The sequence below is a fragment of the Hemiscyllium ocellatum genome, chromosome 5 (assembly GCF_020745735.1).
Source record: "Hemiscyllium ocellatum isolate sHemOce1 chromosome 5, sHemOce1.pat.X.cur, whole genome shotgun sequence".
Lineage (NCBI taxonomy): Eukaryota > Metazoa > Chordata > Chondrichthyes > Orectolobiformes > Hemiscylliidae > Hemiscyllium > Hemiscyllium ocellatum.
Window position 1 is genome coordinate 139,062,306 of NC_083405.1, and position 15,577 is coordinate 139,077,882.

A 15,577-nucleotide genomic window follows, 5' to 3' on the forward strand; every position below is an offset into this window, starting at 1 on the left:
CACCTGATTCTGAAAACCCTCTATCAGATCTCCCTCCCAGCTGCTCCTCTGTCTGGGGAGAACAGTCCCAACACCTTCACATCCCACCATCATTAGGGTGGCTAATGTTGTCCCACTTTTTAAGAAAGGTGGGAGAGAGAAAGCAGGAAATTATAAACCAGTTAGTCTGACCTCAGTGGTGGGAAAGATGCTGGAGTCTATTATAAAGGATGAAATTACGACACATCTGGATAGTAGTAACAGGATAGGTCAGAGTCAGCACGGATTTATGAAGGGGAAACCATGCTTGAGTAATCTTCTGGAATTTTTTGAGGATGTAACCCTGAAGATGGACAAGGGAGATCCAGTGGATGTAGTGTACCTGGACTTTCAGAAAGCCTTTGATAAAGTCCCACATAGGAGGTTAGTGAGCAAAATTAGGGTGCATGGTATTGGGGGCAAAGTACTAGATTGGATTGAAAATTGGTTGGCTGATAGGAAACAAAGGGTAGTGATAAACGGCTCTATTTCGGAATGGCAGGCAGTGACCAGTGGGGTACCGCAGGGATCCGTGCTGGGACCGCAGCTTTTTACAATATATGTTAATGATATAGAAGATGGTATTAATAGTAAAATTAGCAAATTTACTGATGATACAAAGCTGGGGGGCAGGGTGAAATGTGAGGACGATGTTAGGAGATTACAGGGTGACCTGGACAGGTTAGGTGAGTGGTCAGATGCATGGCAGATGCAGTTTAATGTGGATAAATGTATGGTTATCCACTTTGGTGGCAAGAACAGGAAGGCAGATTACTACCTAAATGGAATCAATTTAGGTAAAGGGGCAGTACAGAGAGATCTGGGTGTTCTTGTACACCAGTCAATGAAGGTAAGCATGCAGGTACAGCAGGTAGTGAAGAAGGCTAATAGCATGCTGGCCTTCATAACAAGAGGAATTGAGTATAGAAGCAAAGAGGTTCTTCTGCAGCTGTACAGGGCCCTGGTGAGACCGCACCTGGAGTACTGTGTGCAGTTCTGGTCTCCAAATTTGAGGAAAGACATTCTGGCTATTGAGGGAGTGCAGCGTAGGTTCACGAGGTCAATTCCTGGAATGGCGGGATTACCTTACACTGAAAGACTGAAGTGACTGGGCTTGTATACCCTTGAGTTTAGAAGACTGAGAGGGGATCTGATTGAGATGTATAAGATCAGGGGCGGCACGGTAGCACAGTGGTTAGCACTGCTGCCTCACAGCGCCAGAGACCTGGGTTCAATTCCCGACTCAGGCAACTGACTGTGTGGAGTTTGCACATTCTCCCCGTGTCTGTGTGGGTTTCCTCCGGGTGCTCCGGTTTCCTCCCACAGTCCAAAGATGTGCAGGTCAGGTGAATTGGCCATGCTAAATTGTCCGTAGTGTCAGGTAATAGGGGTATGGGTGGGTTGTGCTTCGGCGGGTCGGTGTGGGCTTGTTGGGCCGAAGGGCCTGTTTCCACACTGTAAGTAATCTTAAAAAAAAATTATGAAAGGATTGGACACTCTGGAGGCAGGAAACATGTTTCTGCTGATGGGTGAGTGCCGAACCAGAGGACACAGTTTAAAAATATGGGGTAGACCATTTAGGACAGAGATGAGGCGAAACTTCTTCACCCAGAGAGTGGTGGCTGTGTGGAATGCTCTGCCCCAGAGGGCAGTGGAGGCCCAGTCTCTGGATTCATTTAAGAAAGATTTGGATAGAGCTCTTAAGGATAGTGGAATCAAGGGTTATGGAGACAAGGCAGGAACAGGATACTGATTAAGGATGATCAGCCATGATCATATTGAATGGTGTGCAGGCTCGAAGGGCAGAATGGCCTACTCCTGCACCTATTGTCTATTATCTAACCTTGTTAACCAGTCTCTCAGTGTCCTTTTGGAGTCCCACACACAGCTTACAATTCTTCCAAGTCTCGTGTCATCTGCAAACTTGGAATGAACCCCCTGCACAGCGAGATCCCGATCATTAATATCCATCAGGCTCCAAATCCTGACCCCTGGGAAACTTGGCTAGAACACCGTCCCGCTCCCCCCGCCACCCCTCCCTCACTCCAGCCTGAACTTGATCCATTGCCTTCACTCTCTGCTTCCTTCTCACTCAGTGTGTCTGGTATGCATGTTAACACCACGTACATCTGACTCCCCTCCAAGGTCAGTTGTGTCACACAGTATTGAATATCTTGTATATGACAGCAACATCCACCCTTTCTGTTACCTCTTCAATAGAAAAGACTCCTGCAAATGAGCTCAGCACGACTTCCTGCTTCGCTGACGATGCTGACTTTGTGTTATTAGCCCACCTTGTCTCCATGTGATCACTGATCCAGTCCCAACTATCTGTGTCTCAGTGTTTCCCCTCTCCTGCAGTTGGACTAACCGGGCTGTGATTATCCTTACTAATCTTTCTTGCATCAAACTAAAATGTTGATAATTGTTGTGGTTCTGTTCGCCGAGCTGGGAATTTGTGTTGCAGACGTTTCGTCCCCTGTCTAGGTGACATCCTCAGTGCTTGGGAGCCTCCTGTGAAGCGCTTCTGTGTTGTTTCCTCCGGCATTTATAGTGGTTTGTCTCTGCCGCTTCCGGTTGTCAGTTGCTGCCCGCTGCAGTGGCCGGTATATTGAGTCCAGGTCAATGTGTTTGTTGATTGAATCTGTGGATGAGTGCCATGCCTCTAGGAATTCCCTGGCTGTTCTCTGTTTGGCTTGTCCTATAATAGTCTGCCACACACACAGATGACAAGCAACATGAGTTCGACTGGGACAACACTACTATTATAGGACAAGCCAAACAGAGAACAGCCAGGGAATTCCTAGAGGCATGGCACTCATCCACAGATTCAATCAACAAACACATTGACCTGGACCCTATATACCGGCCACTGCAGCGGGCAGCAACTGACAACCGGAAGCGGCAGAGACAAACCACTATAAATGCCGGAGGAAACAACACAGAAGCGCTTCACAGGAGGCTCCCAAACACTGAGGATGTCACCTAGACAGGGGACGAAACGTCTGCAACACAAACTCCCAGCTCAGCGAACAGAACCACAACAACCAGCACCAGAGCTACAAATCTTCTCCCAAACTTTGAATGTTGATAATTCTCCGAATCTTCTGGCACTTGCCCAGAATCCAGGGAAAACTGAAATACTGTGGCCAGTCCCTCTGCATTTTCTACCCTCAGTTTCTTCAAACTCTTTGGATGGTTCCCGTCCCGTGCCCCCGGGGCCTTGTTAACTTTAAGGGGCAAACGTTAATCCAGATGCAAAGTATTGATTTCATTTCTCAGTCTCCATATTCCCTCCTTGGGCTCTGACTGCCTCCTGCTACAGGAAAGATGTTGTGAAACTTGAAAGGATTCAGAAAAGATTTACAAGGATGTTGCCAGGGTTGGAGGGTTTGAGCTACAGGGAGAGGCTGAACAGGCTGGGGCTGTTTTCCCTGGAGCGTCGGAAGCTGAGGGGTGACCTTATAGAGGTTTATAAAATTATGAGGGGTATGGATAGGATAAAAAGACAAAGTCTTTTCCCTGGGGTTGGGGAGTCCAGAACTAGAGGGTATAGGTTTAGGGTGAGAGGGGAAAGATGTAAAAGAGACCTAAGGGGCAACTTTTTCACTCAGAGGGTGGTACGTGTATGGAATGAGCTGCCAGAGGAAGTGGTGGAGGCTGGTACAATTGCAACATTTAAGAGGCATTTGGATGGGTATATGAATAGGAAGGGTTTGGAGGGATATGGGCTGGGTTCTGGCAGGTGGGACTAGATTGGGTTGGGATATCTGGTCGGCATGGACAGGTTGGACCGAAGGGTCTGTTTCCGTGACTTTATGAGTGCACTGTTTGCACGCTGACTTTAGGATTTCCTTTTATGTTAGCTGCCAGTCTTTTCTCGGGATCCCTGTCTGCCTCTCTCATTGGCGTTCTCACTCCCCCACCCCTCCAGCCCCCAGTTTCCCTCTCGGTTTGCGGACTGTATTTTCCCATTAGTTTCTAATGGACCATGAGGATGATGGAGGGGTTCCCTCTCACTCTGCAATCTCCAGGCTCCTCTGGATGTATTCCACACTGTGAGCAACATCTTTCATCAGGTTCAACACCATTCCCAGGTTCAGGTAGAGTCCCACTCTCATCTTGTTCAGCTCCAGCGCTGACAGTCTGTACACACTGCTCCCTGTAGAAGAAACCCAATCGCTTCAGTAATCGACTGACTCAAGGCTGGTTCAACCTCTCGGACAGACATCACTGTCACTGTCACAGGAACCACACAACAACATCAAGTTACATTTCTATAGCACCTCCAACGCAAAGCAGACATCCCATCCAGGCCAAATGAAATACAGACCCGTGTGGGAAAGGAAGGGGACAGGGAAACCAACAGCTGGTTGGTCACGAGGTGGTAATGACAGTGTTGCCGGAGTCAGCCAACGGAGAGACATCGGGATTTGTCCGGAGGCAATTCCAGAGCTCAGGGCTGAAAGGACAGCCCCCAGGGGCGATGGGAATCCAGGAAAGGGGGGGCAAGAGGGCAGGATAATCGAACATAGAAAGGTACAGCACAGAACAGGCCCTTTGGCCCACAATGTTGTGCCGAGGATTAATCCTAATCTAAAATAAAATAACCTAACCTACACTCCCCTCAACTCACTGCTCTCCATGTGCATGTCCAGCAGTCGCTTAACTGTCCCCAATGACTCTGCTCCCACCACCACAGCTGGCAACGCATTCCATACATTCACAACTCTCTGTGTGAAAAACCTACCGCTGATGTCTCCTTTATACCTTCCTCCTAATGTCTTCAAACTATAACTTCTCGTACCAGTCCATCCTGCCCTGGGGAGAAGTCTCTGGCTATTGACTCTATCTATTCCTCTCATTACCTTGTATACCTCAATCAGGTCTCCTCTCTTCCTCCTTCTCTCCAGAGAGAAAAGTCTGAGCTAAGTCAACCTCTCTTCATAAGGCAAGCCCTCCAGTCCAGGCAGCATCCTGGTAAACCTTCTGTGCACCCTCTCCAAAGCTTCTGTATCGTTCCTATAGTAGGGCGACCAGAACTGGACACAATATTCCAAGTGTGGTCTCACCAGGGACTTGTAGAGCTGCAGCAAAACCTCACGGCTCTTAAACTCGATCCCCCTGTTAATGAAAGCCAAAACACCATATGCTTTCTTAACAACCCTATCCACTCGGGTGGCAACTTTGAGGGATCTATGAACTTGCACATCCAGATCCCTCTGTTCCTCCACACTGCCAACAATCCTGTCTTTAATCCTATATTCGGCATTCAAGTTTGACCTTCCAAAATGCATCACTTCACATTTATCGAGGTTGAACTCCATCTGCCATTTCTCAGCCCAGCTCTGCATCCTGTCTATGTTGCTCTGCAGCCTGCAATAGCCCTCGATACTATCAACGGCACCTCCAACCTTTGTGACATCAGCAAATTTACTAACCCACCCCTCAACCTCCTCATCCAAGTCATTTATAAAAACTACAAAGAGCAGAGGCCCAAGAACAGAGCCCCGTGGGACCCCACTCAACACTGACCGCCAGGCAGAATACTTTCCATCAGCAACCACTCTACCTTCTGTCAGCCAGCCAATTCTGAATCCAGATAGCCAAATCTCCCTGTATCCCATACCTCCTGACTTTATGAATGAGCCTACCATGGGGAACCCTATCAAATGCGTTGCTGAATCCATATACACCACATCCACTGCTCTACCATCGTCGACCTGACTTGACACCTCCTCAAAGAACTCAATAAGATTTGTGAGGCATGACCTGCCCCTCACAAAGCCATGCTGACTGCCTTTAATCACACTGTGCTTTTCCAAATAGTCACAAATCCTAGTTCCCAGAATTCTTTCCAAAACTTTGCTGACCACCGACGTAAGACTGACTGGTCTGTAATAGTCAGGGTTTTCCCTATTACTCTTCTCGAAAAGAGGAACAACATTCGCCTCCTTCCAATCCTCCCGTGGAGAGTGAGGAGACAAAGATCCTCGCCATAGGCTTAGCAACCTCCTTTCTTACTTCCCGGAGCAGCCTGGGATAAATCTGGTCTGGCCCTGGGGACCTATCAATCTTAATGTTTGTTGTGGTTCTGTTCGCCGAGCTGGGAGTTTTTGTTGCAGACGTTTCGTCCCCTGTCTAGGTGACATCCTCAGTGTTTGGGAGCCTCCTGTGAAGCGCTTCTGTGCTGATTCCTCCGGCATTTATAGTGGTTTGTCTCTGCCGCTTCCGGTTGTCAGTTCCAGATCCAGAGTAAAACCACTATAAATGCTGGAGGAAAGATCACAGAAGCGCTTCACAGGAGGCTCCCAAGCACTGAGGATGTCACCTAGACAGGGGACGAAACATCTGCAACACAAACTCCCAGCTCGGCGAACAGAACCACAACAACGAGCACCCGAGCTACAAAGCTTCGCACAAACTTTGAAAATCTTAATGTTTGCCAAAATTTCCAGCACATCATCTTCATTAATCTTGATCTGTTCAGGCCTGTATCCCAGCTCCTCAAAGTTCTCATTTCCAACAAGGTCCCTTTCCCAAGTGAAAACTGAAGCAAAAAACTCATTTAGGGCTTCCCCTATCTGTTCAGACTCCACACACAAGTTCCCTCCCTGACCGGCCCTACCGTCTCCCTGAGCATTCTCTTATTCCTCACATAGGAGTAAAATGCCTTTGGGTTCATCGAATTCTTCCAGCAGAGAGGGATGGCCATTCACTCATCAACCTCTGCTATATCTCTGCAGGACATGGGAACACTACAGGGGGTTACAGAGATAGGGAGGGGGTGTGGGGGCTGGAGGGAGTTACAGAGATAGGGATGGGGTGTAGGGGCTGGAGAGGGTTACAGAGATAGGGAGGGGTGTAGGGGCTGGAGAGGGTTACAGAGGTAGGGAGGGGTGTAGGGGATGGTGGGGGTTACAGAGATAGGGAGGGGGTGTAGGGGATGGTGGGGGTTACAGAGATAGGGAGGGGGTGTAGGGGATGGTGGGGGTTACAGAGATAGGGAGGGGGAATAGGGGCTGGAGGGGGTTACAGAGATAGGGAGGGGGTGCAGGGGCTGGAGGGGGTTACAGAGCTAGGGAAGGGGTGTAGGGGCTGGAGGGGGTTACAGAGATAGGGAGGGGGTGCAGGGGCTGGAGGGGTTACAGAGCTAGGGAGGGGGTGTAGGGGCTGGAGGGGGTTACAGAGATAGGGAGGGGGTGTAGGGGCTGGAGGGGGTTACAGAGATAGGGAGGGGGTGTAGGGGCTGGAGGGGGTTACAGAGCTAGGGAGGGGGTGTAGGGGCTGGAGGGGGTTACAGAGATGGGGGGGGGGTGTAGGGGGTGTAGGGGCTGGAGGGGGTTACAGAGATGGGGAGGGGGTGTAGGGGATGTTGGGGGTGACAGAGATAGGGAGGGGGTGCAGGGGATGGAGGGGGTTACAGAGATGGGGAGGGGGTGTAGGGATTGGAGGGGGTTACAGAGATAGGGAGGTGGATGTGGGTGTGGGTGATGGTGTTGGGGACTTTCCAGGTAAACTCTGGTCTGTAACATCCTCCAGCCCCCTCTGTGCTGAGGCCATTCAGCCCCAGTTGATGTGATGTTGTGTGTAAAGTGAGGAGGAGCTGACAGCTCCCGGATCTCTCCGGATTGATTCCCCCCCGAGCTGGATCCCAATCTCAGTTGGTTGGCATGGTGCTCGGTCCCGGCCTGAGTTGATCCCAGGTTCCCATCTCGGTTGGTTACCTGACAGACTGACCGATCGGACCCATTCTCTGTGAATTCCCACGGAGGCCGGGCCCAGTCGGAGGAGATTACCTTGCAGCCTGTGGTCAAGGATCTTGAGGCTCTTTCTAAAGGCCTTCTCAGCTTCCTGGAGAGCTTCGCTCGATTGGTCCTTCTCATGCCGGAACAAGTAGCTGCGGCCAATCAGTGCCCAGGCTCGCTGTTGCTCGGTGTGATTCCCCATCGACTTGGCCAGACGTAAATAAGCTCCATAATGCTAAACAGGAGGAAGCAGAGACGATAACCATCAGAGAGGATCCCCCACCCCTCCCCCCACACACATGGGGGTAAAGGCAGCCCCAGGATGGCGGGAGGTGGGAGAGATTATAACCCAATCAGAGCTCTCGGGGATGTGGGCAGACAGTCTGACTCTGACACTGGTGTGGGTCTGGAGTCACGTGTAGGCCAGACTGGGTGAGGATGGCAGTGTTCCTTCCCTGAAGGACATTAGTGACCCAGGTGGGATTTTCACACCTTCACAGTGAGGCTCCATTTTAATTGAATTCCAATGTTACCATCAGACAATTCAAACCCGTGTCCCCCAGAATACTAGCCCGAGGTGCCTGGCTGGTTTCTCCATGACACCATCACCTCACCACACTGTGCCGCATTCACTGATTACTGGCTCAAACAAGCTCAGACTGAGGGACAGCTTCCCAATACACCTCTCTGCCTATCTATCTGTCTGTGTCCATCTGCCTGCCTATCTATCTGTCTGTGTATCTCTCTGCTTGTCTATCTGTCTGTGTGCCTGTCTGACTGTGTGTCTGTCTGATTGTCTGCCTGTGCGTGTCTGTGTCTGCTTGTGTGTCTGATTATCTGTCTGTCTGTTGGACTGTGTCTATCTGTCTGTGTGTCTACCTGACTGTGTGTCTGCCGGATTGTCTGCCTGCCTGCCTGTACGCCTGTCTGCTTGTCTGTAGGCCTGTCTGTCTTTCTGTGTGCCTACCTGTGCGCCTGTCTGTGCGCTTGTCTGTCTGTGTGCCTGCCTGTGTGTCTGTCTGCCTGCCTGTGTGCTGTCTGTGTGTCTGTCTGCCTGCCTGTCTGTGCGCCTGATGGCCTGTCTGTAGGTCTGTCTGTGTGTGTGCCTGTGTGTCTGCCTGCCTGTCTGTGTGCCTGCCTATGTGTCTGCCTGTCTGTGTGTCTGCCTGTGTTCCTGTCTGCCTGTGTGCCTGCGTGTCTGCCTGTGTTCCTGTGTGTCTGTCTGCCTGTGTGACTGTCTGTGCGCCTGTCTGTGTGCCAGTCTGCGTGCCTGTCTAGTGTGCCTGCCTGTGCGCCTGTCGTCTGTCTGTGTGCCTGCCTGTGCGCCTGTCAGTCTGTGTGCCTGCCTGTCTGCCTGTGTGCCTGCCTGTCTGTCTGCCTCTCTGTCTGTCTCCCTATGTGCCTGCCTGTTGGCCTGCCCCTGAGCTCCCACAGAGTCTCAATCTCGAGAAGCCCCCGTGTGGGACTGGCCTGGCTGCCCCTGCTCCAATCACACACGAGGCCGGCTGGAGGAACACCTCACTGTCCACTGAGACACTGTCCCAGCCCCCCCACACTGTCCCCGCCCCCCGACACTGTCACCGCCCCCCGACACTGTCCCCGCCCCCCACACACTGTCCCCGCCCCCGACACTGTCCCCGCCCCCCTGACACTGTCCCCGCCCCCACACACTGTCCCCGCCACCACACACTGTCCCCGCCCCCCTGACACTGTCCCCGCCCCCACACACTGTCCCCGCCCCCCCACACTGTCACCGCCCCCCCACACTGTCACCGCCCCCCCACACTGTCCCCGCCCCCCCACACTGTCCCCGCCCCCCACACTGTCCCCGCCCCCCCACACTGTCCCCGCCCCCCCACACTGTCCCCGCCCCCCACACTGTCCCCGCCCCCACACACTGACTCCGCCCCCACACACTGTCCCCGCCCCCCGACACTGTCCCCGCCCCCCCACACTGTCCCCGCCCCCACACACTGTCCCCGCCCCCGACACTGTCCCCGCCCCCACACACTGTCCCCCCCCCCACACACTGACTCCGCCCCCACACACTGTCCCCGCCCCCACACACTGTCCCCGCCCCCCGACACTGTCCCCGCCCCCCCACACTGTCCCCGCCCCCCACACACTGTCCCCGCCCCCGACACTGTCACCGCCCCCCGACACTGTCCCCGCCCCCCGACACTGTCCCCGCCCCCCGACACTGTCCCCGCCCCCCGACACTGTCACCGCCCCCCGACACTGTCCCCGCCCCCGACACTGTCCCCGCCCCCCGACACTGTCCCCGCCCCCGACACTGTCACCGCCCCCCGACACTGTCACCGCCCCCCGACACTGTCCCTCCCCCCGACACTGTCACCGCCCCCTGACACTGTCCCTCCCCCTGACACTGTCCCCGCCCCCCCGACACTGTCACCGCCCCCGACACTGTCCCCCCCCGACACTGTCCCCCCCCGACACTGTCCCTCCCCCCGACACTGTCACCGCCCCCCGACACTGTCCCCGCCCCCCCGACACTGTCCCCGCCCCCCACACACTGTCACCGCCCCCCGACACTGTCCCCGCCCCCCACACACTGTCACCGCCCCCCGACACTGTCACCGCCCCCCGACACTGTCACCGCCCCCCGACACTGTCCCCCCCCGACACTGTCCCCGCCCCCGACACTGTCCCCGCCCCCCGACACTGTCCCCGCCCCCGACACTGTCACCGCCCCCGACACTGTCACCGCCCCCGACACTGTCACCGCCCCCCGACACTGTCACCGCCCCCCGACACTGTCCCCGCCCCCCGACACTGTCCCTCCCCCCGACACTGTCCCTCCCCCCGACACTGTCACCGCCCCCCGACACTGTCACCGCCCCCGACACTGTCCCCGCCCCCGACACTGTCACCGCCCCCGACACTGTCCCCGCCCCCCGACACTGTCCCTCCCCCCGACACTGTCCCTCCCCCCGACACTGTCACCGCCCCCCGACACTGTCCCCGCCCCCCTGACACTGTCCCCGCCCCCCACACACTGTCACCGCCCCCCGACACTGTCCCCGCCCCCCACACACTGTCCCCCCCCGACACTGTCCCCGCCCCCGACACTGTCCCCGCCCCCCCCACACTGTCCCCGCCCCCCGACACTGTCCCCGCCCCCGACACTGTCACCACCCCCCGACACTGTCCCCCCCCGACACTGTCCCCGCCCCCGACACTGTCCCCGCCCCCCGACACTGTCACCGCCCCCGACACTGTCACCGCCCCCCGACACTGTCCCTCCCCCCGACACTGTCACCGCCCCCGACACTGTCCCCGCCCCCACACACTGTCCCCGCCCCCGACACTGTCACCGCCCCCCGACACTGTCACCGCCCCCCGACACTGTCCCCGCCCCCGACACTGTCCCCGCCCCCGACACTGTCACCGCCCTCCGACACTGTCCCCGCCCCCGACACTGTCCCCGCCCCCGACACTGTCCCCGCCCCCCACACACTGTCCCCGCCCCCCGACACTGTCCCCGCCCCCCACACACTGTCCCCGCCCCCCACACACTGTCCCCGCCCCCCGACACTGTCCCCGCCCCCGACACTGTCCCCGCCCCCGACACTGTCACCGCCCCCCGACACTGTCCCCGCCCCCCACACACTGTCCCCGCCCCCACACTGTCCCCGCCCCCCCACACTGTCCCCGCCCCCCCACACTGTCCCCGCCCCCACACTGTCCCCGCCCCCACACACTGTCCCCGCCCCCACACACTGACTCCGCCCCCACACACTGTCCCCGCCCCCCCGACACTGTCCCCGCCCCCCCACACTGTCACCGCCCCCACACACTGTCACCGCCCCCCGACACTGTCCCCGCCCCTGACACTGTCCCCGCCCCCGACACTGTCACCGCCCTCCGACACTGTCCCCGCCCCCGACACTGTCCCCGCCCCCGACACTGTCCCCGCCCCCCACACACTGTCCCCGCCCCCGACACTGTCCCCGCCCCCCACACACTGTCCCCGCCCCCGACACTGTCACCGCCCCCCGACACTGTCACCGCCCCCGACACTGTCCCTCCCCCCACACTGTCCCCGCCCCCCCACACTGTCACCGCCCCCCCACACTGTCCCCGCCCCCACACTGTCCCCGCCCCCCCACACTGTCCCCGCCCCCCCACACTGTCCCCGCCCCCACACACTGTCCCCGCCCCCACACACTGACTCCGCCCCCACACACTGTCCCCGCCCCCCCGACACTGTCCCCGCCCCCCCACACTGTCCCCGCCCCCACACACTGTCACCGCCCCTGACACTGTCCCCGCCCCCACACACTGTCACCGCCCCCGACACTGTCCCCGCCCCCGACACTGTCCCCGCCCCCGACACTGTCACCGCCCCCGACACTGTCCCCGCCCCCGACACTGTCACCGCCCCCCACACACTGTCCCCGCCCCTGACACTGTCCCCGCCCCCGACACTGTCACCGCCCCCGACACTGTCCCCGCCCCCGACACTGTCCCCGCCCCCCACACACTGTCCCCGCCCCCCGACACTGTCCCCGCCCCCCACACACTGTCCCCGCCCCCGACACTGTCACCGCCCCCCGACACTGTCACCGCCCCCGACACTGTCCCTCCCCCCGACACTGTCCCTCCCCCCGACACTGTCCCTCCCCCCGACACTGTCACCGCCCCCCGACACTGTCCCCGCCCCCCGACACTGTCACCGCCCCCCGACACTGTCCCCGCCCCCCGACACTGTCACCGCCCCCGACTCTGTCCCCCCCCGACACTGTCCCTCCCCCCGACACTGTCACCGCCCCCCGACACTGTCCCCGCCCCCCGACACTGTCACCGCCCCCGACTCTGTCCCCCCCCGACACTGTCCCTCCCCCCGACACTGTCACCGCCCCCCGACACTGTCCCTCCCCCCACACTGTCCCCGCCCCCCCACACTGTCCCCGCCCCCCCACACTGTCACCGCCCCCCCACACTGTCCCCGCCCCCACACTGTCCCCGCCCCCCCACACTGTCCCCGCCCCCACACTGTCCCCGCCCCCACACACTGACTCCGCCCCCACACACTGTCCCCGCCCCCCCGACACTGTCCCCGCCCCCCCACACTGTCCCCGCCCCCACACACTGTCACCGCCCCCGACACTGTCCCCGCCCCTGACACTGTCCCCGCCCCCGACACTGTCACCGCCCCCGACACTGTCCCCGCCCCCGACACTGTCCCCGCCCCCCACACACTGTCCCCGCCCCCCGACACTGTCACCGCCCCCCACACACTGTCCCCGCCCCTGACACTGTCCCCGCCCCCGACACTGTCACCGCCCCCGACACTGTCCCCGCCCCCGACACTGTCCCCGCCCCCCACACACTGTCCCCGCCCCCCGACACTGTCCCCGCCCCCACACACTGTCCCCGCCCCCGACACTGTCACCGCCCCCCGACACTGTCACCGCCCCCGACACTGTCCCTCCCCCCGACACTGTCCCTCCCCCCGACACTGTCACCGCCCCCGACACTGTCACCGCCCCCCGACACTGTCCCCGCCCCCCGACACTGTCACCGCCCCCCGACACTGTCACCGCCCCCCGACACTGTCACCGCCCCCCGACACTGTCACCGCCCCCCGACACTGTCCCTCCCCCCGACACTGTCACCCCCCCCCGACACTGTCACCGCCCCCCGACACTGTCCCTCCCCCCGACACTGTCCCCCCCCGACACTGTCCCTCCCCCCGACACTGTCACCGCCCCCCGACACTGTCACCGCCCCCCGACACTGTCACCGCCCCCCGACACTGTCACCGCCCCCACACACTGTCCCCGCCCCCGACACTGTCCCCGCCCCCCGACACTGTCCCCGCCCCCCGACACTGTCACCGCCCCCCGACACTGTCACCGCCCCCCGACACTGTCCCTCCCCCCGACACTGTCCCTCCCCCCGACACTGTCCCTCCCCCCGACACTGTCACCGCCCCCCGACACTGTCACCGCCTCCCGACACTGTCACCGCCTCCCGACACTGTCCCTCACCCCGACACTGTCCCTCCCCCCGACACTGTCACCGCCCCCCGACACTGTCCCCGCCCCCCGACACTGTCACCGCCCCCCGACACTGTCCCCGCCCCCCGACACTGTCCCCGCCCCCGACACTGTCCCTCCCCCCGACACTGTCACCGCCCCCCGACACTGTCCCTCCCCCCGACACTGTCCCCGCCCCCCGACACTGTCCCCGCCCCCCGACACTGTCCCCGCCCCCCGACACTGTCCCCGCCCCCCACACACTGTCACCGCCCCCGACACTGTCACCGCCCCCCGACACTGTCCCTCCCCCCGACACTGTCCCTCCCCCCGACACTGTCCCTCCCCCCGACACTGTCACCGCCCCCCCACACTGTCCCCGCCCCCCACACACTGTCCCCGCCCCCCACACACTGTCCCCGCCCCAACACTGTCCCCGCCCCCGACACTGTCACCGCCCCCCGACACTGTCCCTCCCCCCGACACTGTCCCTCCCCCCGACACTGTCCCCGCCCCCACACACTGTCCCCGCCACCGACACTGTCCCCGCCCCCCGACACTGTCACCGCCTCCCGACACTGTCACCGCCCCCCGACACTGTCCCTCCCCCCGACACTGTCCCCGCCCCCGACACTGTCACCGCCCCCCGACACTGTCCCTCCCCCGACACTGTCACCGCCCCCCGACACTGTCCCTCCCCCCGACACTGTCCCCGCCCCCCGACACTGTCCCCGCCCCCCGACACTGTCCCCGCCCCCCGACACTGTCCCCGCCCCCCACACACTGTCCCCGCCCCCCGACACTGTCCCCGCCCCCCACACACTGTCCCCGCCCCCGACACTGTCCCTCCCCCCGACACTGTCCCTCCCCCCGACACTGTCCCCGCCCCCCATACACTGTCCCCGCCCCCCGACACTGTCCCCGCCCCCCACACACTGTCCCCGCCCCCCCGACACTGTCCCCGCCCCCCACACACTGTCCCCGCCCCCGACACTGTCACCGCCCCCCGACACTGTCCCCGCCCCCCGACACTGTCCCCGCCCCCGACACTGTCACCGCCCCCCGACACTGTCACCGCCCCCCACACACTGTCCCCGCCCCCCGACACTGTCCCCGCCCCCCACACACTGTCCCCGCCCCCGACACTGTCCCCGCCCCCGACACTGTCCCCGCCCCCGACACTGTCCCCGCCCCCGGACACTGTCCCCGCCCCCCACACACTGTCCCCGCCCCCCGACACTGTCCCCGCCCCCCACACACTGTCCCCGCCCCCGACACTGTCACCGCCCCCCGACACTGTCCCCGCCCCTGACACTGTCCCTCCCCCCGACACTGTCACCGCCCCCGACACTGTCACCGCCCCCCGACACTGTCCCCGCCCCCGACACTGTCACCGCCCCCCGACACTGTCACCGCCCCCCGACACTGTCACCGCCCCCCGACACTGTCCCCGCCCCCCGACACTGTCCCCGCCCCCCGACACTGTCCCCGCCCCCGACACTGTCCCCGCCCCCCGACACTGTCCCTCACCCCGACACTGTCCCCGCCCCCGACTCTGTCCCCGCCCCCGACACTGTCCCCGCCCCCGACACTGTCCCCGCCCCCGACACTGTCACCGCCCCCGACACTGTCCCTCCCCCGACACTGTCACCGCCCCCGACACTGTCACCGCCCCCGACACTGTCCCCGCCCCCCACACACTGTCCCCGCCCCCGACACTGTCACCGCCCCCCGACACTGTCACCGCCCCCCGACTCTGTCCCCGCCCCCGACACTGTCCCCGCCCCCGACACTGTCACCGCCCCCCGA

At 60.6% G+C, this 15,577-nt stretch overlaps 1 protein-coding gene across 1 annotated transcript in view; it reads right to left on the reverse strand.

The window, feature by feature from the left end:
* The window catches only part of LOC132816253 (tonsoku-like protein), a 148,563-nt gene that overhangs the window by 69,026 nt on the left and 63,960 nt on the right, over window positions 1-15,577 (reverse strand). Inside the window, exons 5-6 of the mRNA XM_060825749.1 lie at window positions 7,818-8,001; window positions 4,039-4,180 (exon numbers count right to left, since the gene is read on the reverse strand). Coding sequence (XP_060681732.1) covers window positions 4,039-4,180; window positions 7,818-8,001 — 326 coding nt within the window. The remainder of the gene's footprint in view (window positions 1-4,038; window positions 4,181-7,817; window positions 8,002-15,577) is intronic.